Raw genomic sequence first — 24,276 nt, forward strand, 5'->3', positions numbered from 1 at the left:
CCTCTCAGGGTTCTTTGTTCCTCCTTGTGATTTGAGGGTGAGAATTGGATGCACGCAGCTGCTCTCCCTGAGTGACAGCCACACCCTCCCTGTCAAGGCCTGGCCACACACACACACACGCAAGCTTCTGTAGCTCCACAACACTGTGTCCAGGTGACTCGCTGTGTTTGCTTTGATGGGAGCATGTTGTCCTCGGTGCCACAGATGCGCCTCCTGACCTCTCCACAAGAGGGCGTCTGGTCTGAACACAGCAGAATGAATGGCTGTGTGTTTGCATCTTTCCATTCGTCACACACCTGTATGCAAAAACCCAGCCGGCTGAACCACAACATTTCCTCCTCATCTTTTTTATTAGACACATGCACACCGTCACGGAGGGTGGAACTTTAAGTACCGGCAGAAGGTCCGACTCGCCATGGACTGCAACAGGCGCAGTTGATGGAGGTCCTGGTTCTACACGTCAGAACATATCGCCTTCCCTCGGCTGTCCTCCCACGTGACACACGCGCGGGGCCTGTAGCTTGTTTTGGTGACGTCCAGCTCCGGCTTGCTGTGGAACCACTTGTCCAGCAGCTGGTCCACCTGCTCCTGCCTGGTGATCCCGTGGAGTCGCTCTTCCTCCGGCTGCACCTCCGGCATCACCGACGGGTGAGGAAGTCGCAGGGTGGCGCCCTCCCTCATCTCCTCGAAGAACTGCACCACGCATTTCTGGGCGAACTCCCGCGCGTGCAGCACGCAGGTTTCGTCGAAGAGCTTCTGCTCCACGTCCAGGTAGTTGCTCCAGTAGCGGGTCTGCAGGAAGGTCGCGTGGTCGTCCAAGCAGGGTTTGATCAAGCGGCCCGTCGCACCCAGCACGATGAGGAACAGCAGGATGGACCAGCCGATCGCCTGGACACCGGACAGTTGGAGACATTTTTCAGGAGCTCTGACTTAAAACGACGGTTGTCAGCTGGTGTCGGAGTGTCTCGCCCAGTGATGCTGGCAACTGTTGCTTAGTAATGCGTTTAAAGTTATATCACCTTTCCCAGCAAAGAGCCAGACAACAAAGATTTAAGTTACATACTACTTTTTTGCGTCTTGGGGCATGACGTCATGTGCATGCGCAGACTGCGACACATGCGTAAAGAACAATGACGTGAGGAGAAATAAGGCACTATATCACTTGCTTTGAACTTTGAACTACTACAGATGACTTTTTAACCCAAATGACCAATTCTTGTTTGGATGCGTGAGGGTTATTTTTGTAACGTTTAGTGCTACTGCGCTACTGCCTCCTGGTGGCCAATAGGAGCCATGACACACCGAGGCTTTGTATACAGTGTATGTGTGGTGGACTGGACTTCTTCAAAAACGCCTGGGGCACTCCCTGCATTTTTATATAAATTGTTATTCTAATATCCTTTCGGTCATCCGAAAGGATGAGATGGCGGATACAAGCGGCGGAGATGAGTTTCCTCCGCAGGGTGGCCGGGCGCACCCTTAGAGATAGGGTGAGGAATTGGGTCATCCGGGAGGAGCTCGGGGTGGAGCCGCTGCTCCTCCACATCGAGAGGAACCAGTTGAGGTGGCTCGGGCATCAGAACCCGATGCCCCCTGGACGCCTCCCTGGGGAGGTTTTCTGGGCATGTCGTACCGGGAGGAGACCCCGGGGAAGACCCAGGACTCGCTGGAGAGATGATGTCTCCGGTCTGGCCTGGGAACGCCTCGGCATCCCCCGGGAAGAGCTGGAGGAGGTTTGTGCGGACCGGGAAGTTTGGGCTTCCTCTCCAGATAAGCGGCAGAAGAAGGTGAAGGTGAGGTGAAGGTTATTCTAACAGATTCAATGTTGGACTAATAGCGATCTGAGATGGATTGTTTTGTTTGTTTGCAGTCATGTACACTTGGAGCTCACGGCAACAGTTCCCAGAGTTGTAATTTACTTGGCGTTTGACTGAGTATGGCCCGAGGTTTTGTATTTCTTTTGTGACATGTTTTATTTCAACTTTATAGAGACGGAGAGCCGATGGGGAACATTTTGTTTGTGTGCGTTTGGGTTTTGTTTGATTTCTTAACGGACTTCACGTTCCGCGGTGTCTAAGGATAAAGCTGCAATAAAGGGCAACGGTGATCATGAGTTGGAGAGACTGCTCGTTTTTTTGTTTCAGTCATCGACACCACAGTTAAATCAGTTCTGTGGATTTATCTCTGTTTCTGAAAATGACCCGATTTGCATCATATATTTACTAAATAGGTTCATATCTGTGGCTTTCAGAGGGAACTTTTTTCATCCAGACATTTGTTTCTTTAGGTCCAATGTGTTAATATAGTGTGTCAAAATAAAAATATAAACTCTTACATTCACACAAAAAAATGACTCATGGCCAAGTAAACAGTTTCAAAACACAACCTCAGTATTGAGTACATTGAAGGTTTGTACTAGTAACTTGTAATCTAACTTTGATACTTGAAAACTAAAGTAATCAGTGAAGTGGCTAAGTTACAGTAGTTTTTGAGGGAGTAATTGGATCACTTCTTCAAAGTAACCATGGCAACGCTGGTCTCACCTGAGAGTAGCAGCGAACGTATCGGGATACTGCTTTGCGGAAGGAGCTGTTCCTGAAGATGACGTCCTCTTTACACGGCACCTTGGCCATGATCTTCACCACATCCAGGTGAGTGTTGTTGGGCAGACCTGAGGTTGGAGGAAGCTCAGTGGACTCCAGCACGCAGAGTGTGTGACTGGCGACTTACCTGAGAAGAGCGAGGGATCCACACTGATGCTGAAGGCACAGATGAAGATCTTTCCATCCAGCAGGGTGACCAGGATCCAGACCATTGGGGCCAGGAGGGCCCGCTGCAGCATGGCTGAGAACAGGTACCTGAGTGAGAGCGCACGCTCGCTCCAGGTAAGTGCCTCCCAACACAGTTCCCAGACAGAAGTGACTCACTTGACCACGGCAGGGTTTTTGGATCGCTTCCCCTCGGGCCTCATCCACTCGTCCATCATCACCCCCGTGTGCCGGTTGACCAGGACGCCCAGGAAGAAGAGGATGAAGGGCGGCACGATCATGACACCCAGAGAGTACAGCTTGTTGTACTGCGGCAGGCAGGGGCAGTTGAAGTCGAAGCTGGTGTAGAGCTTGACGCTGACCAGAGCCAGGACGATGCAGATTCCATTGGAGATGGACTCAGAATTGGACTGGAAGTACTGCAGCACCAGCTTCAGCCGCTCCATGGCAGGAGAACACAGCAAGGGTCCGGGGGAATGGTGGAGAGCCTGTTCTCTGTGGGGAGGTTCACGGAAGAGCAGGTGCGCCGCCGCCGCCGCAGCAGGTGAGCCGGACCACACCCTGGCTCTTCATTTGCTTGTCGGCAGCGCAGCTCCTGTGAGCCCAGCACAACAATGTGGGGAAAGAAAGACAAAAAATCCCTGGTGGCAGAAGAGCAAACACTCGACGGACTTGATCTGTGATGAGGTGGAAAATCAAGTCAACGTGGAGGTTTGAAGGCATCTGGGAACCTGAGACTTGGCACTCAACTCAGGTCAAATCCATGATTATCAGAGAAAACATTGTCTGATCTGTTGAAGAACACAGGAACGGCCGTGTTCTGAAACACTTTGTGAAACTTTATGTGAGAGACTATGACCCAGGAGGGTGTGGTGGAGCTGTCTTCAGCTCTGTGTGAACTCTGAAGACTCATCTGCTTCTGCCACGGTGAGGACAACAATGTTCTCCTCCCCCACTCTTTGTCTGCTCAAACCACACACAGCTGCAGATCATCTGAGCGCTTGAACTGGGGCTGCAACTGAAGATTATTTTTTCAGTCAGTCAACTAACGGTGTTCATTTTTGTTGGCACCAATTTTACTTACAATATCGCTGTCTCAAGAAATTCAGACTTTATTGACGACACTGAATCCATCTGAGGAAATACAAAACACTGCCATCTAGTGGTTGTGTTAGTGTATCGGTGTAAAAAGAATGCGTGCAATAGCTGAACCACAGACGAGAAACTAGCGTCACAAACAGAATTTTCAGTTTTTATTAGTAATGTAAACAAGATACATTATACATCAAATACACGTTCATTTGTGAAGATCAAAATACTAGTTACAAATATTACATTTACATTTGTGGACGCCAGAACACATCTACAACCCACTGTTCATCCTGCATTTACAAATGTTTCTGACACAAATAGGAGAACGTCTTTTTTATTTCACGTCGTCCAGCAAGTAACCACTATTAGCAACGTACACAGGGCAAATAAACTATGTTAGATACGCTCTACAAAAAGATTATACAAAACGAAATAACAACGAGCACTGGGTGATCTGGTCTTTAGCTCATGGTAATTGTAATACAACTTTTGCAGTGAAAACAGGTCAGATTGACTTCATTGACTACGTTCACACCGCATCATTCTATTGCAAAATTACACAAAGGCGATATGGTGCCACCAGCACTTCATGCATTTCCTGGCAAGTGAGAATCCAGTTCCGACTGTGCGGTTTGACAATAATCTTGTTGATGTTTTTTTGAAATAGGTACTTGAAGGAAAATAAAAATGTCCTTCAGCCATCAGATGAAGTAGGACCAACATTTTCTCGCCAGATGAAATCGACGCCTGCACATGATTCTACACTTCCTGCCTTCAACTGTTGGAACACCAAAGACTTTCCAGACCCAAACACCAAATGATTTCTAATCTCTGCAGATGGACTTCAAAAGACCAGTCTCACACTTCTCTGTGTCAGTCCCGTACGTGGACCACTTGTGGAGCCTGCTGTAGAGCGGCAGCCCATTCTTCTCCCTGTACAGGTAGACGCCCGTCACTCGGTCCCAGTTGGTGCTGCAGATGGGGGCGAGCTTCTTCTGCTCAGCCAGCTGCTCCTCTTCCTCCTTCCCCAAAGCCACGAAGCCAAAGAAGCTCCTCACATTTTGAGCAGCTAGCAGGCGGGCGTGCACGGCTGCTGTGTCGTGGAACAGAGTCTTCTCGCTGGATCGATACTCGGACCAGTAGCTCTCCTGGAGGTAGCCAATCGGCGAGCTGCAGCGCTTCAGGCACAAGTGCAGGAAGACCATCAGAGCCATTCCTGCCACCAGCAGCCAGCCGATCAGCTGAAGTCACAGAGTCACAACAAAACATGCTGAGACACATTAAGTTCAGGTCCTGGCAAAGGCATCCTGTCCTCTTTACACCATCCAAATCCACAACAATGGGCTGTGTGGTTTGTAATCTAGGCTCAGAGTCACGTCATTGTCGCTGTCACTTACTGTTCTGTTTGTTATTCAGGGTTTTTTCTTCTTTATTTGAATTTATTTAATAAAGATTTGTATCAGAGGAGGCGGAGTGGATTAACCATAGTAACCATAACCATAGTGATGACTGATGAATTATATGAACTCATGGACAAAATGAACAACACTCCACCAGCCACTAACCTAGGGAGCCAAAATCAACCTACAGCACCAACACCAAGATCCAATTCCTTTTAAGTACTGAACTCATTTCCAACCAATCCTGAAAGTTTCAATGAAACAAAGGAAACAGATGGAGGAGAAGAATCTTCTTTGCTTCTCACCTGTGATTCATACTTCAGACGTTGCTCCACTGGCGCCAGGAATCCTTGAAGTTCTTCTGCAACGCTTTCTTTGCAGGGGAACCTTGCCATAACCTCTGACCCCTGACCATCAGGGAACCCCTCGAGCGTCCGAGGGTCCGTGAACTCGCTGAGGGCGCACGTGTACGCCTTACCCTGCAGCAGGGATATGACCACCCAGGTCAGCGGCGCGACCACCGCCTGCCCGACGATCGTCCCCACCAGCGCAAACGCCGCCGCCCCCGACAGCTTCCGGCAGCTTCTCAGCCGGCACTCTGACACCAGGTCCCAGGTGCTCCTGTTCATCATCACACCAACGAGAAAGAGCACCAGAGCTGGCACGCCGATGGCAGCCAGGCCGTAGAGGTAGTTCCTCCCCGCGGAGCAGGGGCAGTCGAAGGCAAAGACGCTGTAGGCCGTCTGGCTGGCCACCGTCCCCAGCGCGATCAGGCAGCCCTTGATGTAGAGCGACACCAAATTCAAGTCCTCGTACATGGAGGAAGCCATGCTGGGTCGTGTGCTCGGTGAAAACATTCCAGATCAGGCGCTTCAGTGAGAGAGTCCTTCGTGAGTCAGTTAGATCAGACAGAAGACGCCTTCCATTCAATCACGCTGTTTCAGGAAAGCGTGCAGACGATTGACAGACACGCCCTCCGTGTCAACATCTCGCCATGATTTCCTTAAAATATTGACTGTGACGGTGACACTCACTTGGTAAATGTCAAGGAACGTCCTCATCTGAACCTGCTCAACCAGGAGGAAGGAATGGAGAGAAAATGGAGTCATTCACCAGGGGGCAGATGAACATCCCTGGTTGCCCCTCACATGCTGCAATTCAACACCTGATGGATGTTTGATGCCGCCAACCGAGTACAAGCACTGACATTTGAGTGCTGAGTCATACCATAACAATTTAAATTGTGATTTTTTTTCCACTCGTTGTTAGATCCACTAGTTGTCTGGACCTGAATGATGGTGAGTTGGAATCTTTCCATTCGTCGTCCTGTCCAGCTCTTCCACCTTTTTATTAGACCTGTCACTTCAGAGGCAAAAGCATGGCCCAGACACAGTCGCGAAAACAAACACACTTTCACAAAACAAAGCACACTATCGCTAAAACTAAACACACGTTCACAGAACAAAACAATCGAGCGCTGAAACACGGCGCACATTCTCAGAACAAAGCACAAAGAGACTTCAAGTGTCACCCGCTCGTGGTTGTGTGAGTGTTGGAAAAGCTGCGAAACACTGTATGTCCATCTCACCCTCGGCTTCCTCTTCTCTCCAACCTACAAACCTCATGTCCTCCTTCATCAATCTCCTCTTTGGCCTTCCTCTCCACCTTCTGCCAGGCAGTTTCAACCTCGACTTCATGTACTGTCTCTCTTTCCTCTGTACATGTCCAAACCATCTCCATCTAGCCTCTCTGACTTGGTCTCCTAAACACCTGAGCACATGTGCTGTCCCTCTGATCCTCTCCATCCTACTCACTACCAGAGAGAAGCTCAGCATCTTCATCTCTGCTACCTCCAGCTCTGCCTCCTGTCTTTTCCTCAGTGCCACTGTTTCCAAACCATACAACATTGCTGGCCTCACCACCCTTTTGGACACTTTCCCTTTCATCCTGACACTTTTCTCCAAAAAGGCTGGAGCAAGTGTATGTTCCGTTTTGTGTTTTGAAAGAAAGTGTCTTTTGTTTTAAACATTTTGTGTTTTGTTTTGCACCTCTCAGCCTCCAAAGTCAACACTCATTTAAAAGAACACTCTGTTATCACTTGTTATTACCTACCCATGTGCTCGTTTGGTGCGTTCTGTGTTTTACAAAGGAGTAAAAGTCAAGTGCCAATTTCACCGAACCGTTGCCAGTTTCTCTTCACCCTGCCCTTCAACTAAGACAAACACAAGGCAGAGGTCCGAGGAGTTTGCCTTAGATTTAGGTTAGATTTTTAACATTTAAACACAGAACAAATATTGCCTGCATCCTAACCGCGCTCTAACCATGAGAAAATATTTGCTCAGCTTCTCTCCTTTACTGTTTTATTGATTTGGAATGATGTCATTTGGATTCATGCTGCTGGGCGATTTCTACACTGTTCACTTGTGAGACAATTGCACAGATAATGCAGTGTACATTTACAGTAATCGACTATTATTCATGTTGATGAAAACATTGTCATAGATTTCAGTTGCTCCAGGATTTCGTGGACTTTGTTGCAGCCGAAATTGTCTGATTTTGCAGCAGATGTATTTTTAAAAGTTGTGGTGAAAGTTGTGATCATTATGGTTTGAGGCTAACACTACAAGCTGCAATGATTTTAACAGAATATGCTTTATTTGCAAAAAGCAATGGGTATTTCAAATGTACAGAACACACACACACATACAATAAATATGTAAATACATAAATAAAAATAATATAATATAATACATAAAATATGTCCAGTTTTTTTCCCTCACAAGGGCGGAGACGTTTGGATGGGTGGAGCCTGGATGCCCACATGGTAATACATACAGAGAAAAGAATAACAAATGTCTCTGCATTTTATCCTTTGATGCCACCCACAACCAGCCACTAGAGCGAGTTCACATACATTTGTTTACCTCAACAATTACGTAGATGTAGTTTAACACAGTGATAATAATCATGTGAAAGAAACATAGAGTTAGAATAGAATGTAGAGCAACTAATGTGTATATGCTTGTTGTGTCATAACTTCCATATTACTTTCTGTAATCCATGAAGGCCTTTCAAAAATTGACAATAAAACAGTTACATGGAATCAGGCTGAGTGTTTTTAAATAAGATATGACAGGGTCCCAAGTGGCAATAAGCAGAATACACTGCTCCACATGGACCTGTGTTTACAGCCGGGCCTCATAAAGGCACATAAGACTACAGGTTTTAGTGACATGAGAAGACTGGGTTTTGGAGACAAAACATACTTCACTATGCAAAGCTGTAACATCCAAAGTTACAAGAACTACAACAAGGTTGAACAAAAACATTTTTGCGTGGCACGAATAATGCTTAGAAGACGCATTGCTGGCGTGATTTTATTATTTTAAGTTGAATTTGATGTCCGCAGTTGAGGTTGATACACCCTCCAGACCAGCAGGGTGCAGTCAAGCGCGTGTCAGTCGTTTGCAGAAGAAACTGTCGCTGACTCATTGGCTGTTTTCAAACCGCGGCAGAGTTCAAAGTAGCGAGCGCAGCCCGTCTTCTGTCGAGGACTCGTTCATAGCGACTGAAAAAGCCTGTTCTGCGGCTGCTCCGTGAAGATTTGTCTTCTGTGCTTTTATTTTCCACGTTCTGTCTTTCTGCTGGAGGCTGCCGTGAATTCAGCGGGTGAGGAAGGTGTGGCGGGTGAAGCTTGGAGTTAGCGTTAGCCTCACTGAGCAGCCGACTTCCACTGTAAACGGCTGTTTGTTTGTTTATCTCTGTCACGGTTGTATCCTGAGGCCACAACCACACGTCATGTCGCACACTACAATCAAGCGTTTTCATGGCGAACTTAACCGGATGACCTTAGTATTTTGTGACTTGATTTTGAAGGGTGGCTTCCTAGTAAAACACCAGTTGCATAACTGATGAATCGTCGCCCCAACGGCCCCCGCACTGTGGTCCCTCAAGATGAAAAGGTCACGCTGAGGAGTTGAACTCTTCTGTTTCTTTGCTGACGATTACAATGTTTTCTTCCAGGGCGTCATGGACGATTACTTGAAAATAGAAAAGATCGGTGAAGGTGAGGCTCCGGGGCCCAACAGGAGATGGGGAAGTGAAGTATTTCTGAAGTTGATCGCACCACCGCTCGGTCCCCACAGGCACGTATGGAGTGGTGTACAAGGGCAGACACAAGTCCTCGGGTCAGGTGGTGGCCATGAAGAAGATCCGACTGGAGAGTGAAGAGGAAGGGGTCCCCAGCACGGCGGTCAGGGAGGTCTCTCTGCTGCAGGAGCTCAAACATCCCAACGTTGTGCGGTAAGAGAGGTCCACACCCCCCAGACTGAAGACGTTCCTCACCTGCTCCTGTGTCCAGACTGCTGGACGTTCTGATGCAGGAGTCCCGTCTCTATCTAGTCTTCGAGTTCTTGTCCATGGACTTGAAGAAGTACCTGGACTCCATCCCCTCTGGCCAGTACATGGACCCCATGTTGGTGAAGGTGAGACGGGAGAGTTGGAGCTCTGCTGGACGATGATGCTTCACGTGAAGCTGATCTTCCTCCTCTGCTCAGAGCTACATCTACCAGATCCTGGACGGCATCTTCTTCTGCCACTGTCGCCGAGTCCTGCACCGCGACCTGAAGCCCCAGAACCTTCTCATAGACAACAAGGGGGTGATCAAGCTGGCGGACTTTGGCTTGGCTCGGGCCTTTGGCGTTCCTGTCAGAGTTTACACTCACGAGGTGAGTCTGGCTCCGAACCATCTGCTCCCAGACATTGGCTCCTGTGCCGTGGCTTCAATAGACCCTGTGCCTCCAGGTGGTGACGCTCTGGTACCGGGCCCCAGAGGTCCTCCTGGGCTCGCCCCGATATTCCACCCCTGTAGATGTTTGGAGCACCGGGACCATCTTTGCTGAACTGGCCACCAAGAAGCCTCTTTTCCACGGAGACTCTGAGATCGACCAGCTCTTTAGGATCTTCAGGTGAGCCCAGCCACGCTGGCTACTGCCTCCAGTCGTGGTGGACCAAAGAGGTGAACTCTGGCTCTGGTCCCCACAGGTGTCTGGGGACTCCAAACAATGACGTGTGGCCAGAGGTGGAGAGTCTGCCCGACTACAAGAACACCTTTCCCAAGTGGAAGTCTGGCAGCCTGTCGTCGCTGGTGAAGAATCTGGACAAGCAGGGACTGGACCTGCTGGGGGTGAGGACTGAGCCCCTGTCACATGATCTCTCGAGTCTCGGGTGGTTGTGTGGCCACTCTTCACACTCGGTTCTCAGCTCATGTCGGGAGCGTTCTGTTTCTAATCTGAGTTTAGCGTTGGTCACATGACCGGTGGCTGATGTTCCCCTGTGCTTCCAGAAAATGTTGATCTACAACCCTCCCAGAAGGATCTCGGCTCGTGAGGCCATGCTGCACCCGTACTTCGACGACCTGGACAAGTCCATCCTGCCTGCTGCCAACATCACCAGAACTTGATCCTCTTTTAAACTCCAGCCCTGTTCATATTTGTTTGTGTGTCCTGTTGAATAAATCTATTTTCATCTCTTAATGCCATTGTTTCTTTTTGAGGACATTCATTTCGACTTGACAAGACTGAAGGATTCTGCTGTGCTGTCTAGTGTCTGGATGATGACTGTCTCTCATTATGACCACAACAGTCCCGTCCTTCAACGTCAACCCTGGAAATCCTTCAGTTTGTCTTCAGGACTGACGAAGGCAGCGTCCCAATTTACCCTTCGCGCGCCGAGCTCACAGAACAATGCCCGCGTCGGTGTGCGTACCGCTTTAAAACAATCACGTGACTGTGTCGACTCGTCAAACACGCGACGAACAGTGTTTATAAGGAGGCGCATCTGTCAACAGGATGCAACTGGTGAAACAATCCGATGTCACGGTTCCTTGTGCATGTCTTTGTGGATCTAGGGGGAAGCTGGCACCATTTGATCTTCTACTGGAGAATAATGGATTTATTTCAGTCTTTACCCAGTTTGTCTCAGATTTTCTACTTGTCTTGTTCCATTCTAATTCAAATGAATTTCAAGGTATAATGTAATTTAGACAATTCATAAACATTGGAAAAGCTTTTTTAAAATAAAAATTAGTAAAAACAAAGAGTCCACAAGGATCCTCATTCACATCGTTTTTCACATTACGATACACGTTCACATTATTTAAATATATGGAATAATAGTGAAAGCAAAGACTTAAATGACATTATTATACACAGTAGGTCATCAAGTCAGTGTCAATTCAGTCTGTGAAGTCGGTGGCCTGCAGGGATTTTCAATGTCCAGCAGGTGTCAGTATTTGGTGACACAGTATCAGCACAGTGTGTCATTGTGTCCAAATGCTTTATGATGCCTGTTGGCCGAGGGGAAGGGTTTAACATACTCCTTGAAATTTGTTCAACTAACAAAGTCAATTCACCTTCCTCCGTTCTGTTGAGTGGGAAACTGTGGTGGGACAGTTGGGGCTGGAGGCAAAGGTCACAGCCCAACAAGCTGGGAAACATAAAACAAATGTTGTACTTATGTATTAAACAGGCCGACCCAAAAATGTCGACCAAGTTGATATAAAGCCTGCATTAATGCAAATGTTATAAGACTTAACATTCAGCAATAACTGACCACTGCAGCAGTTGCTGGTTAAGGCTTCAACTTGATTCCAAAATGAAACAGGACAAAATGAACAGTATATTTATTATCAAACAAAAACAGCAGCACAAATATACAAGACAGTTCTGCAGAGAGAGAAACTAGTGAAGTCTTTGCCTCGTCTTCTGGCGAAGAGGTGACTCCACGTTCCACTGCCTCGGGCCAGAGGACCTGAAAACCAAACGGTGGAGACACCACACACTCGCCGAAGCTTCAGAGACGCCTTCCTGAGGACACTTACCGCTGGTCACGTGACTGCACATGAAGAACACTGGGATCCTGGTCGGCACCTGAAACTGCAGGTCCAGCAAGGTTTCAGCTCCGTGTCCCGCCCTCAACAACATGTCATTGAGAGGAGGCATTACCTGCTTGGTCGCTGAAGATGGCGCTGAAGCCCTCATCGAAGGTGAGGTCCACGTTCACACCTGTCGATGGAATGAACTACAGTTATCTTCAAAATTGAAACAGCGACAGTTCAATTCCACCTGGAGGTCAACACAGACACACCAGTACAAAAACAACCACAGAGAACAGTCGTCTTGAGTCTTAAGCTTTGACATTTCAGAGGACTGGAGGCTGGATGTGCTTTTCATCTAGCTCCACCACCGATGAGCTTCCAACACTTGCTACACACACACGTCAGCACGAGCCAGAGCAGAAGGTACCTCTGGGGGTGCTGATGGCTCGGTCCATCACTGCTCCCTTCAGCATCACTGTGGACACAAGCAACAGAGAAGAGAGGGTTGGTGCCGCCTACTCTGACAAACATCAAAAGTCCACCAACACTGCGAGAGCATCACCTGTTTTCTCCAGATGAATGGACTTGGTACTCAGATCTTCCTGCCTGGAGCGATCATGGCCAGGCCTGGAACACAAACACATCCTGCTGGGTGGAGGTGAGGTGGAGTCAGGGACTCGACTAGAGCATCAAGCAGGGCTCCTTATTCTGACCAAACTGGCACAGTTCATGGGAATTGTGCATTTATTATACAATATTCATGGTGTTGGACTCAGACAGTTCAATGGAGCCGTCTGTCTGCTGTATCTCATGTCTCTGAACAGTTGACTTGAACTATGGAGCAGTCTGGACACATTTCCTAGATGCTACTGAAGAAACATTAGAAACCAGGTGAAGAAATGATCATGGAGTAGATTCTATTCTCCAAATCATGATACAAACTCTCCACTCTCCTAAAATGCTTGTTTTCCATGGCCTTATTGAAGATTTCACTCATACTTTGAGGCTTAAGAATTTGTTGATGGTCCCTAACTGATGGCGGCTCGTAGCATTGGCGCTGCCTGTGAGAGTGTGTGAGTTGGTGAGAACTCGCACAAAACCAGAGCAACGTGCTCAAAGACCTGGTGGTGCTGACATGGAGTGCGGTATCAGGGTCGACTCTTACCGTTTGGACTGAGTCACTTGTGCAGACGGAGCTTCTGGAGGTGGTGGATGAGGCGTGGCGAAGGTGAAGGGCTGCTGTTGGACTGGAGTCTGGAGGACATGTGACAAGTTGGCGTCTTTCCAGTGGCAACACTTCGGCTGACTTAGAGAACGCTTCAGTGAGGAACACGAGGAGCCAGACCTGAGCAGCGGGAGGCCTCTCTTCAGCCACACTGCAGTTCTCCATCCGCTCCTCCATGTCCTTCTCCTTCTCAGCCTGCTGAATGGCAAACTCCAGCTCTGCAGCCAGCTGCTCGTCGCCTTCAAAGAACTCCTTCACCTCGTGACGGTAGTCCTGCATGGTCACCTGGAGGAAACGGGGCGGGAAAAATGTCACCTTTGGACGGCACCTACTGTACGCCGGTCACATGACTACAACATCAACTGGACTTCACGTGAACTAATGTTCCCACCGCGGTAGCAAGACTCAGTTATACCGCCCCCATGTAGATCCATCCAGCTGGACATATTGCAGAGAAGGGCCACATGAGGCTTCATGAAACAGTGTCCTCGGTCTCAGAGCTCAGTAGGTGGCGCTCCTGGTTTCCTAATAATGTGACGTTTCACTGAGATGGCGGAGTTTTTCAGTCCTGAAGTCGTACAGCACCTCAGCAGTACAATATGCGGAGCCAGAACTACTGTCAGACACATCCACAGCCAGGTAGAAATCCAGGACATTTGAGATGTTTAGCTGTTAGTTTCTTCTTCTATCGTGACCTTACTGACTGCTCCACTGATTTTATTTGTACACATGTTACACGGCTGTATTCACAGATATTGTTTATCAATGAAACAAAGCAGGAGACAGTTACCTGCAGGTATGACATGAGGTCTCGGAGAACAGGGGAGCGTTGCTGCTCCAGCAGGGTTTTCAGGCTGATGATCAGAGGAACAGTGTTTCCAATGAAGGCCTTTTTCTGGACCTGAGGTGGAGGGACAGAACACAGTGTTGGCTGCAAGGCTCCCACACTCACACCAACCACAGCAGCACTGAGAGAACCAGAGTCCAAACACATCTGAAGCAGTTCGGACACTCATCAGAACAGAGCCAGAGGTACATGCATGAATGTGTACAAAAAGTCAACGTCAGGTGAATGTGGAAAAGGGGAGGAAAAAAATAAAAAAGTCCTTTCTGCAGCTACAAGCAACACAGTTTCAAAGGAATTAAAGAGCTGAAAATAAAATCAGCATTCTGAAGCATTCCGTCGTCAAGTCTCAATGACAACGCAGATAGTCAGATATCTACGTAGGAGCTTTGTCAGCGAAATAAATAGCAGGGTCTGCACGTTGTAGGAGGAGAACATGAGTCCTGCAAGTGAAATCTCTAAATGGCACCTCATACATACATGGCAATGATCACTTGTGACGGGATACTGGAGCTCGATCTCTGCCACCGACAGGCACCACTGTGTCTTGGTTATTGTGCACTCAAAAGATGTTTGTCTTTTATGCTCTCAAAATAACCTCTCTGCCGCTCGTTCAGTGTCATACGCTCGTGCTCAACTTCAAACACATGCAGATACAGAGCTGCCACAAAATCAGCCAATCACTGAGCTACCACTTGAAGTCCTCTGTTCTCATTGGCTGAACTTCTCCATCAAGACAATGAGAACAACTTACATAACAAATCCGAACATTAAGAAAACGTGTAAAAACACATCTTTTGAGTGTACAGTAACCCAGACACATGGTTACGTGTCGGTGGCGGAGATCTGGCTCCATCGAGCCCTGCTCCACCGCAGGAGTGTGTGGACTCACATGAGTGATGGCCTTCTTCTGCGCCGCTTGCAGGACAGCCTTGGCCGTGTTTTCCTCCTCTGCCTCGTCCCCTGCAGCTCCGCCGGCAGGGGCTCTGATGACCTGCAGCTTCATCTCCTTCAAGCTTAGGACGTTGAAGGTTTCTGATAAAATCTCAGCGCCATCAGTGTCCAGATCCAAATCATTATCCACGAAAGATGCTGGGAAGAGAGAGATGACGTTATGTCCCTGACGTGTGGGACTGACTGCTTTCGCTCACCTAGAACGTTCTGGCTGATCTTGTTGGTGATGCTGAAGCGCTGGGCGTCCGTCATGTGCTCCAAGAGGAAGCGGTATATCCTGAAGCGCTTCTCGCGGTTTTGGGGCCCCTTCAGAGAGAAGCGCACCTTTTCTCTGCGGACACGGTCACAATATCAAGTTGTGGTCAACAGCTGCAGAAGGACCAGCAGCCAAGCCTCACCTCTCACTTTGAGGGAACTTGTTGTAGCACTTGTGCTTGCTGTAGGAGTTGAAGTGGAAGATGCACTCGATGAAATGTTGGCTGAACATTTCTGGATTCTTCTTCAGCAGCAAGTGAAGAAGAGAGAATTCACAGAGACTGGACAAGTGGGGGAAAGTAGGAAAGTCTGAACTGCTTAAACCATCATTAACAACATCTGAAAGACCATTTCATGCAGGCAGAGAGCAGAGTACCTAGCGATGGCAGGAACTGGGTCAACCAGCGCTACTATGAAGTGAAAGAACAAAGAGCCCTTCCATTTAACAAACTCCTCCTGGAAAACAGAGGCCACAAGTGAAGACGCAATCCAATTTGGGAGCATCAGCTCCAGTCCCGCGGCATCTTTGTGCTCCTACCTGAAGAAGGTTGGTCAGCATGGTGACGGCATGCTCCCTGACAATGGCTTCATCATCTCGCAGACACGCAGAGATGTTGGGGATGTAGAGGTCCACCACATTAGTGTATCGCACACACAGATCACACATCACGATGAGCACGTTGTTGCGTACGGCCCCCTCAGTGCCCACCTCCAGCTCCCGGGCAAACACGGGGAGGTACTTCTGAGCCAGATCCTGGTGCTGCAGACACAGCTTACCTGCCAGAGGAGAAGCGTTGAGCAAAACAAAAAGTGTCCCAGAGAAGAGGCTGTGGTCGCACACTGTCATTTCAATGCGACGCCATGCCACAGTCGTTCACATGAAGCTTTAGCTTTTCAGTCACAGACAACAGAAGAGGATTGACAGTTTACCCAAAGTGATGACTCCATGAGCACGGACTTTGGTGGACAGGGAATTTACTCTGAACTGGGACAAAGGCTGTGAAACTGGAAGTTCATCCTGGCATGCTGTTTAAAAAAAAAAAAAAAAAAAAAAAAAAACTTTTTTGCTTGTGATACACAACCCTCACACAGGTGATAACATACAGAGGAGGAAAAGCCTAAAGCAAACTAAGTCACAGCTGATGTACAGACTCCCAAAGTGAGCGCCTCACCAGCAAGATTTTCTGAACGTGTGGTCAGGACACACTCCACTAGCAGGACCAGCCTCTTGTTGACTCTTGCAGGACAGTGCAGTGAAGCCACACCCAGAGTGTGGAGGTATTTAACCTGGGCACAAGAACATTCCATCAAGCCTCTCCATTCACAACGTGGAAGCCATGAAACCAGTCTCACCATCAGCCCCTCATTCAGATCGTTGGCTCCAGATTCACGCAAGAATATACTGGCCAAGTATGACTCGCAGGCCACAAGCAGCTCTCCACAGTGATGCTCCAGAAATGCCTGAGAGGGCAACGTTAGAGATCAGCAGTTGTGGGAATGCAGAAGGGGCATGTCCTCGGGGAAAGTAGTAGCTCAGTGTATGGACATTTGTACAGCAGTTCTTGTAGCCTGAAAACATCCGTCTTGGCAGCTAAACTGAGCTCCTGCCTTTGACCGATTAGTGCCTCTCTCTATTAAATGCAGGTAAGTCTGACACCTTCGTTTTTGTCGATTGTAAGTTGATGACTTCTGGTTTCCATTCAAGCATAATATAGTGCAACTTTTCCAGAGGGAGATGCTACGCTATAAAGAGGCTTTGTTTGGAGAGGAACCTGGAGACCATTTATGAAAGTCATGGTGCTTCAAAGTCATGATTTGTACAGAGACAGCGGTTACCTGTGTCTGCTTGATAGACTCACGCCTGCCAAGTTGATAAAGCGTCTGTAGTGCAGCACTGATCATTTCAAGAGACATCGTGAATGTTTTCAACAACGCCATCACATCATCTAGAAGCATAAAGGTCAGCCAAGTTATATTGACTCTGGGTTACTCAGCAATGAAGCCTTGTGGCACCCACCAACAATCCGTTCCTTGCTGTCGTCATTCAATTGACTGCTGAGGTGTCCCACGACACTGATAATGTGACAGCATGATGGCGCACTCGTATTCTTGGAGCTGAAACAGGAAAAACGTTTGCAGATAAAAGGATAACGTTTCAAGAAACAACTCACCACTCACCTGACCATATTGTCCCAGGCATCTAGAATATCACTGCAGGGAATTTTTTTTGTCCATGGAGCAATGGTAGAAATCAGCAGCCAAGCCGCTGCAGAGTGATCCGCCGCCGTGTGCGAAATGAGGTTTTTAAGGAATGGTTGCGAGAATTCATTCCGCTTGGCCCAGATAGAGAAGGCCCGAGAGAAATATCGTCTGGAAATCACAAACAGCGACAAAGTGAGGGACACTCCACACGAGCAGCCACAAAAGAGCTTTCCAAGATTGTAACCTGAGATTCTGGCATTCACTGGACAGCAAAGCCAGCAGGTCCCAGGTCAGCCTCTGATGGGGATCCATGTGTCGGTCCATGGAGAATGGCTTGACCTGCTTCACCACAACATGCTCCACAGCTTCCAGGGCCTTCTCCTTAACTGAGTCTTCAGAGTCCATCACAGCAGGGAGCACAGCCAGTAACCACGCCTTCTGTACCTCACACCAGTTTGGTTTTACCTGCCAAAGCTCAGTGTCACCAACCGTCACAGCCAGCAAAAGTCAGTTGCCCCATGGTACTAATCTGCACCTCCACTGTCACAGCCCAAGTAGACTAGCTCCATCATAAGGGTCCCTCACAGCGTATTAATCATTTAGCGTCACAATTCTGTGGATGTACTGACACCACTTTCCAGCAGCCGGCAACATTTAAATGTCAGTTTATGAAAAGTTTGTTCAATTTGTGTTTTTACTGCAGTGAATCTTGAGACCAAATGTTCAAGAAAAACATACTGAGGAGTAAATAATAATAACTAATAACACAAAATGTATGGACAAAAAATTAAAGTAACTATGTGTATTGCTGCAAGTGCTTGTTTACATCCCTAGTAAAAAAAAAAACAAACCTCATCACAGTACATCAAGCGCAGAGCCCTCCTTTGTCTAAAAGACCAAGGTTCTTTCCAGTTCCTACATTCCTAAACTGGACACTCAAGTTACTTATTGCCTCCTTTCTAATAATATGAATGCTAAAGCTATCCAACCGTAAATGTTGATATAGAGTAATGATGAATGGACAAAACTACAAACATAAGATTATAAAAGTTAAAGACAAGTTTTCAAAAACAATTTAGTGCCTTGTAGCAAAACAATTAAATTAGCAAAACAGTGATATTAAGCGACTAAGTGGCAGAAAACACTCACAGAAAGTCCATACACAACCTGAATATGGTATTTGTGGGTCTAAATAAGTATTTGCTCGCAGTGAGGACACAGAACCGAACTGTGAGGAAAACAAGCTGGCAGACTCACGCTGATCAGCTCTCCCACGCACTGCAGGGCTTTCTTCTTCACTGACACTGCGGGGTCTCTGGTGCGCTCTGCCAGCACGGCCAGATTCTCACTACTCACAGGAATGATATTATGCCTGAGGAGACCTGTAAGAGCCTGGAAACAGGGGGAAAGCCCAGTTCGATTAGACAACACTGAAAGTAGCACAGCAGCAGTAGTCCTCGTGACAAAACAACCTGATGCAAATCTTCCTATTTTGAGGCAAATCTGGTTGCCATTTTGAGTCTGAGAACTGAGCAGAGTGAAGCAGCTACATACCTGGAGTGCTGACTTCCTCACATTAACGTTGACGTCTTGCACACGCCTCAAGAGATGAGCCAGGTTCCCACTTGCTGCAAAAAAACAAAACAAAAAAAACAACATAATTAACTCAATGGCTTAGTTAAGTGATGACAAGCAGCAAAACATGACTCGACTTGAGCTCAGGGATAGAATTAGACTCACCATCAGGGATCACACTGTCTGAGCTGCTGATATCCACCGTCCTGAAGGGGAGAGTGCGGTAGGTTTTCTGAGGGTGCTCAGAACTCGCTGTTAAAAGAAAAAACAAATCTGTCACAGTTTAGCCAAACACTGAAGCACTCCATTAACAATAACAGAGACCTACTTCTCCAGAGAAGAAGGTCATTGAATGAAGCAGGAGAGATGCTTTGTTTCATGTGTTGCCATTGTGAATCGTGTTATCTGGCTTCCATAAGTGAGGAGAGCTTCACAAGACTCAAGCATGAGCTGAACGTCAACCTGCGTATATTGTTTTCACATATGGTTTAATAAAACTAAACTGCACACAGCATCCTCCAGCTGCACACCAGCTTCCCATCTTGCCCTGTCTACTCTATTCTTGCCACTTGTTCCTCTACCCACGATACAGATGTATTATCACCTGCCTTATTTCTCAATGGATATGCTCCACTGACAGAGCGCGCTCCACTCTGCAGTTTGTCAACCTCTGTGGCACTACATTAACTTTGATGTATTATCCATTGTCAGAGCCATAATAATTCAATATTGGAGAGAAAAGAACACACATTCTGCAGTGCGGAAATCACTGCGTGAATGAGTGAATGGGGAACCAAGCAGCTGGCAATTCCCTATTTGGGGGGAATACCTGGTACGATTCAGAAAAAAAAACAAAAACACAGATCTACCTAGCTCAAAAGGCCAGAGTAAGGTTTGGAAGTGGAGAGGACAGACAGGGGACATGTTGGAGGAAGCAGGTGAAAGTAAAAAGAGATGAGGAGACAACGGAGGGCATGATGATATGTGACCTATATGCAAGTAAAGGTGGAGGAGACCGACTTGCTGTGGCATCACCTGACATGAAAAGCCAATAGGACAAAGAAGCAGTCCCGAAATCAGAAGAGTCATCTGCACTCCAACTACATGTCTATCATCTTAGCCTGTCAGTTTACACAGGTGTTCCATCAACACACAAAAAACTAAAGTCAAAAAGAAATAGTTTGATGGTACCTTCCGAGCACTCGCTCCCCAACGCAGCTGAAATAGATAGAGATGGTTAGTGTGGCGTACGAGCTATTAGAAGATTGATTGACGGTTAGAACAGTGAGTGCTTTTACTCGCAGAGAAGAGGTTGTGAACCGCCTGGGTGGCGTTCATGGACGACAGCTCCAGACACTGAGCCAGACAAGCCAGAGCGTGACTGCGAACAGTCGCAGAGCTGTCTTGACGTCGAGGAAATAGCAGGTTTTGGATGAGGAACTTGTGAGTTAGGAAGCATGCCAGCTTTGGGTCCTGACAATCATCCACATTCCTCTCCGGCTGCTCCAGCAAGGTCATCACCACGTCCACAGAGAACAGGCGGAAAATCATCTGGGATGAAATATATCAAAAGACCATTTAAGAGTCTGTCCTTGCCATCAATGCCGTCGACAATTGAAAAAACGAATCCATAATTCAGACAGCAGCAGGACACAATGGAGGTTTTACCTTTGATGAGGCAGAGTACTTTAAGAGCCAGTCAACAAAGCTGGCATAGTCATTGCAGTTCATCTGAGACGACAACATCCCAAGGGCATGTGCTCCGTGCATCCGGAACTCACTTTTCTCCACCATCTACAAAAAGAAAGAGCGATATTAGGGAAAAACAAATCCACAGACAAGATTTCGTGTTGCAGCTCCAGATGCTTCACATCTTTTCTTCACCCATTTTCCCTCCACTAATCCCTCAATGAACAGCTACAGGGCCAATGTTACTGCCACTTTGATCATAGCTCTAGGTGTTACAATCAACCGCCAAGTCTTTGTACCATCACTGTGTTCAGGCAAGATTTTCCCCACGTTTAAGACGACTGCATGGTTCTCCCCAGAAGCAACCTAGGGGCTATACTGCAATTTTGACCAGCAACAGTAGGATTTCACACCCTATGCTGGGATTGGGTTTGTTCCAGCGTTTTCAATTTGTTGACAAGTGAAATGCGATTCACAATGTACGCTCCTTCGCCGTCTGTCAGGCCAGACTCAGCCATTTAAGGTAGATCATCAAGGAGGACACAGGACAATACACAGTGCGTTGCCTACCCTCGTGACCGTTTACGAAACATGCTTCGATGGTATATACAGAAGGGATACCTACCTGGTAGCAGATGTGTTGAAGGAGAATAAGAAGTAATGGCTGCCCCAGTTCCTTCATCTCATCCACGATGTGACTACAACACAAAGCATTACATCAGAACTTTTGCCACTTGTTATTTTGGTGAAGCCACTTCAGTAGGTGAAAATACTTAATAAGACTGGCGGAAGAATTTCTGGCTATCGACACCGATTACAGCTTCAAACTAAGAGACATATGCCGTTTTAACATTACACATAGAGATCTGCATGACAAATACCAGACAAAGTGGATGGCCTGGTCGCGGGTGGAGATGGTCGCCTGGTTGAGTGGCAGCATCGTGGGTCTCCCTGTGGTTCCCTTGTTCATCATGACGATCACGTAAAGAAGTTTGGTAAAGACTTTATTCAGAGACTGAGAGAGAGAGGCAGGGAATAAGTGCAGGTGCACATTCAGTAGTTAGTTAGCCTGTCAAATATTTGGACAGTACCTGTTCTTGGTTTCCATGTTTAGAGGAACAAAGCAGTTTCAAGCCATAGAAGGACATTTCTGGAATGCTTGTCTTCGTCAGGACCCTAAAGGAAGTCACACAGCTAATAAAACATGGCTGAGAAGGAAACACTGCAACAAGAAGGCAGGAGAGTATCTTACTGCGGTTCAGCAAAAGACAACACTCCAACAACCGGCTCAAAGTAGAGCAATTTTGTGAAGACCTGCAAAGACAAAGACAAAACACTGAGAAATGCAGCAGCCAAACAGACTGTCTGGGTGTGCTCTCACTTGGGCGCAGTTGTTGGCGCTCCCACGGAAATCTTTGAGAGGAAATGTCTGCAAGAGCTTGAGAAGGCTCTGAAGCAAAATAACCACACAGTCTCTGATCTTCACCAAGTCCTGGGTTGAGAAATGAATCTGTCCCTCCTCCTCCTCTTCCTCCTCCTCATCATCATCTAACTCCATCTGACAGCAGAACAGGAAAAGATGTTTTTACAAGTGCAACCACAAAGTACTACATCCTAAAACGTCTCCAACAACTGCGTATATTATTTGCTTCATAAAATGCGCCACCCTTCGAGTTTCTTTGTGGGGCCGTTTGGCACGTTTCCCGTCCGTCTGGGAGCTCTTCACGTTGTCTTTCTTGCGCTTTTTCGCAGACTCTTGAGGCCAGCAGTGGCACATCATGTCCACACAGGTGTCCAATAGAATCTCATGGAAAGCTTTGTTGGCAATGCTCCCTACAAGAGCACAAGGACAGCAAGTTAGGTCATAAACACGTTTGAATGAATCAAAACACCTGATTATCATATGAACTGAATTCCCTGTGGACCAGTTACCTGGAATGCCCAAAATCAGCATGTAGATGGATGCAGCGTGCAAACAGGACAGTCTTCTCTCAACAGTCGCACCTTTGGTTTTGCCATTCAGAACAAAAAACGACAAGACGGCGACAAGGCATTTGACAGACACACCATGCTCCCCGAGCACAGCCCAGAGGACCTGTAGAGGAAAAGTACAGCATGGAAATGAGCATAATAAACCATGAATAAATCATGCCGCCACAATGTAAGTTCTAGACAACCTTGTATTGGGGCAGCATGATTTATTTAATTTTATATTTTTTTAAGACAAACATGCCAGTCTCAAAAGGTTACTGCAAGGAGTGTGAACAGTGTAATCCTATGCAACTCTACAGCATGTGAACATTAAAGCAGACGAGGGAAAAAACAAACAAACAAGCAAAAAAACCAAAAACGCATGAACCTGGGAATCTTTCCCTGATAGCTGCTCATCCTGGAGAGCCTGTAAACACTTGTGCAGGTTCCGGAAATCTTGCTCTGTAGAGACTGAGAGTTGTTCTTCGATGATGTTGTCCATCGAGATGCTCTCAGTGAACTCGGCATCCCACACCGCGTCCACCCAGGCTGCAAGAGACACAGTCAATCAAGTGTCTTGAAGATTATGGAGTAAGCAATTGTGCATCAACAATAAGCTTATATTATTATTATCTCATTTGAAATTTACAATAAAACATCATTCAGCTTACATCAATAACACAATCACAACAATGTAGCCAAGGTGTAGCTCAACATCAGAAGTGTCCTGACAGACGTTAGTGACACAATGGAGCAGCTTGTGTGAATAAATGAAAAACGTTTTCCCACTAACACCAGTGTCATTTATACATGGTGTATTTTAAGACCATGGTAACGGTCTACTACCGCAGGGGTGTCCAAACCGGTCCTCGAACCCCTGGTCTACCGTGATTCGCATGTGTGGACATTATTAGGGTCAAGGCTGCCGTGGAGGGACACACGTACTTCAGTCAAGATAGCCTTTCATTATTCCAAACAAGTTGCGATATGTAGCGTTGAGAAATGAGAACGCACGCACGACACAAAAAAGTAGAAAAGCTCGCTCACAATACCAAAGTAAATATGTTTCTGGGACAACACTGTTCATGTGGAAACGTAATAAACCATCCATACAAAGTTTAAAAATAATGGGGGAGAAAAAAAACGACTTGGTTTCCAGTGTAAACAAGTCCGACAGTAAGTTGTTACGTGAAGTATGCCGAAAAACTCCACCCACGTGCCTTTGTGTAGACGACAACAAGACGCATTCATCGTACTGTACGAGTGTAGGGAGCTATACGTTACCCTTCGGAACATCTTTGAGTTGTAAAAACCGCAGCGCCGATGTTAGCTCCATGTTGTGACAGCAGCCCGCCAGAACTTCAAACCGAGCGCCCGTCTCCACTCAATTTCAAGGCGCATGGCTGCCCCCTACTGGATTGGAG

The 24,276-nt window shown here is 47.3% G+C and overlaps 4 protein-coding genes across 5 annotated transcripts; 1 reads left to right on the forward strand and 3 right to left on the reverse strand.

The window, feature by feature from the left end:
* Nucleotides 1-341: 341 nt before the first annotated feature.
* Nucleotides 342-3,214, reverse strand: calhm3 (calcium homeostasis modulator 3). Its single transcript, XM_053875648.1, has 4 exons — nucleotides 2,928-3,214; nucleotides 2,731-2,858; nucleotides 2,544-2,671; nucleotides 342-888 (listed from the first exon to the last, which is right to left on the reverse strand). The coding sequence occupies exons 1-4, from the start codon at nucleotides 3,212-3,214 to the stop codon at nucleotides 454-456; spliced, it is 978 nt and encodes a 325-aa protein (XP_053731623.1). The 3' UTR covers nucleotides 342-453.
* Nucleotides 3,215-4,684: 1,470 nt separating this feature from the next.
* Nucleotides 4,685-6,090, reverse strand: LOC128764632 (calcium homeostasis modulator protein 2-like). The gene is made up of 2 exons (XM_053874538.1): nucleotides 5,566-6,090; nucleotides 4,685-5,101 (listed from the first exon to the last, which is right to left on the reverse strand). The coding sequence occupies exons 1-2, from the start codon at nucleotides 6,088-6,090 to the stop codon at nucleotides 4,685-4,687; spliced, it is 942 nt and encodes a 313-aa protein (XP_053730513.1).
* A 2,647-nt stretch (nucleotides 6,091-8,737) lies between these two features.
* LOC128764730 (cyclin-dependent kinase 1) lies at nucleotides 8,738-10,772 on the forward strand. 2 transcript variants are annotated; one of them, XM_053874787.1, is made up of 8 exons: nucleotides 8,738-8,929; nucleotides 9,284-9,326; nucleotides 9,406-9,562; nucleotides 9,621-9,744; nucleotides 9,817-9,987; nucleotides 10,064-10,227; nucleotides 10,304-10,445; nucleotides 10,605-10,772. In XM_053874787.1, the coding sequence occupies exons 2-8, from the start codon at nucleotides 9,290-9,292 to the stop codon at nucleotides 10,719-10,721; spliced, it is 912 nt and encodes a 303-aa protein (XP_053730762.1). In that variant the 5' UTR covers nucleotides 8,738-8,929; nucleotides 9,284-9,289; the 3' UTR covers nucleotides 10,722-10,772. The 2 variants fall into 2 exon arrangements, with proteins under 2 accessions (XP_053730762.1, XP_053730761.1); XM_053874786.1 differs by lacking the exon at nucleotides 8,738-8,929 and adding an exon at nucleotides 9,123-9,222.
* Nucleotides 10,773-11,933: 1,161 nt separating this feature from the next.
* On the reverse strand, nucleotides 11,934-24,274 carry ncapd3 (non-SMC condensin II complex, subunit D3). The gene is made up of 35 exons (XM_053875134.1): nucleotides 24,137-24,274; nucleotides 23,241-23,401; nucleotides 22,814-22,976; nucleotides 22,548-22,714; nucleotides 22,263-22,439; nucleotides 22,134-22,195; nucleotides 21,973-22,057; nucleotides 21,763-21,896; nucleotides 21,507-21,579; nucleotides 20,861-20,986; nucleotides 20,491-20,743; nucleotides 20,384-20,410; nucleotides 19,358-19,444; nucleotides 19,172-19,245; nucleotides 18,875-19,009; nucleotides 17,862-18,082; nucleotides 17,594-17,785; nucleotides 17,433-17,530; nucleotides 17,252-17,361; nucleotides 16,769-16,876; nucleotides 16,588-16,702; nucleotides 16,346-16,441; nucleotides 15,954-16,192; nucleotides 15,792-15,871; nucleotides 15,559-15,696; nucleotides 15,358-15,491; nucleotides 15,099-15,298; nucleotides 14,153-14,263; nucleotides 13,483-13,647; nucleotides 13,303-13,391; nucleotides 12,700-12,764; nucleotides 12,565-12,612; nucleotides 12,265-12,324; nucleotides 12,141-12,195; nucleotides 11,934-12,070 (listed from the first exon to the last, which is right to left on the reverse strand). The coding sequence occupies exons 1-35, from the start codon at nucleotides 24,186-24,188 to the stop codon at nucleotides 12,001-12,003; spliced, it is 4,170 nt and encodes a 1,389-aa protein (XP_053731109.1). The 5' UTR covers nucleotides 24,189-24,274; the 3' UTR covers nucleotides 11,934-12,000.
* Nucleotides 24,275-24,276: the final 2 nt, after the last annotated feature.

Source organism: Synchiropus splendidus, chromosome 9 (genome assembly GCF_027744825.2).
Source record: "Synchiropus splendidus isolate RoL2022-P1 chromosome 9, RoL_Sspl_1.0, whole genome shotgun sequence".
NCBI classification, from domain to species: domain Eukaryota; kingdom Metazoa; phylum Chordata; class Actinopteri; order Syngnathiformes; family Callionymidae; genus Synchiropus; species Synchiropus splendidus.

Excerpts from the sequence above, each read along its gene's own strand:
- calhm3 (XM_053875648.1), bottom strand. The coding sequence starts at position 3,214 with ATGGAGCGGCTGAAGCTGGTGCTGCAGTACTTCCAGTCCAATTCTGAG. Across the intron at positions 2,859-2,927 it reads AAAAACCCTGCCGTGGTCAA|GTACCTGTTCTCAGCCATGC; the intron begins GTGAGTCACTTC and ends GCTCTCACTCAG. Across the intron at positions 2,672-2,730 it reads GGATCCCTCGCTCTTCTCAG|GTCTGCCCAACAACACTCAC; the intron begins GTAAGTCGCCAG and ends CTCCAACCTCAG.
- LOC128764632 (XM_053874538.1), bottom strand. The coding sequence starts at position 6,090 with ATGGCTTCCTCCATGTACGAGGACTTGAATTTGGTGTCGCTCTACATC. Across the intron at positions 5,102-5,565 it reads GTCTGAAGTATGAATCACAG|CTGATCGGCTGGCTGCTGGT; the intron begins GTGAGAAGCAAA and ends CTGTGACTTCAG.
- LOC128764730 (XM_053874786.1), top strand. The coding sequence starts at position 9,172 with ATGAATCGTCGCCCCAACGGCCCCCGCACTGTGGTCCCTCAAGATGAA. Across the intron at positions 9,988-10,063 it reads TCAGAGTTTACACTCACGAG|GTGGTGACGCTCTGGTACCG; the intron begins GTGAGTCTGGCT and ends CTGTGCCTCCAG. Across the intron at positions 10,228-10,303 it reads CAGCTCTTTAGGATCTTCAG|GTGTCTGGGGACTCCAAACA; the intron begins GTGAGCCCAGCC and ends TGGTCCCCACAG.
- ncapd3 (XM_053875134.1), bottom strand. The coding sequence starts at position 24,188 with ATGGAGCTAACATCGGCGCTGCGGTTTTTACAACTCAAAGATGTTCCG. Across the intron at positions 15,872-15,953 it reads TGCTGACCAACCTTCTTCAG|GAGGAGTTTGTTAAATGGAA; the intron begins GTAGGAGCACAA and ends TCTGTTTTCCAG. Across the intron at positions 13,648-14,152 it reads ACCTCATGTCATACCTGCAG|GTGACCATGCAGGACTACCG; the intron begins GTAACTGTCTCC and ends CGTTTCCTCCAG.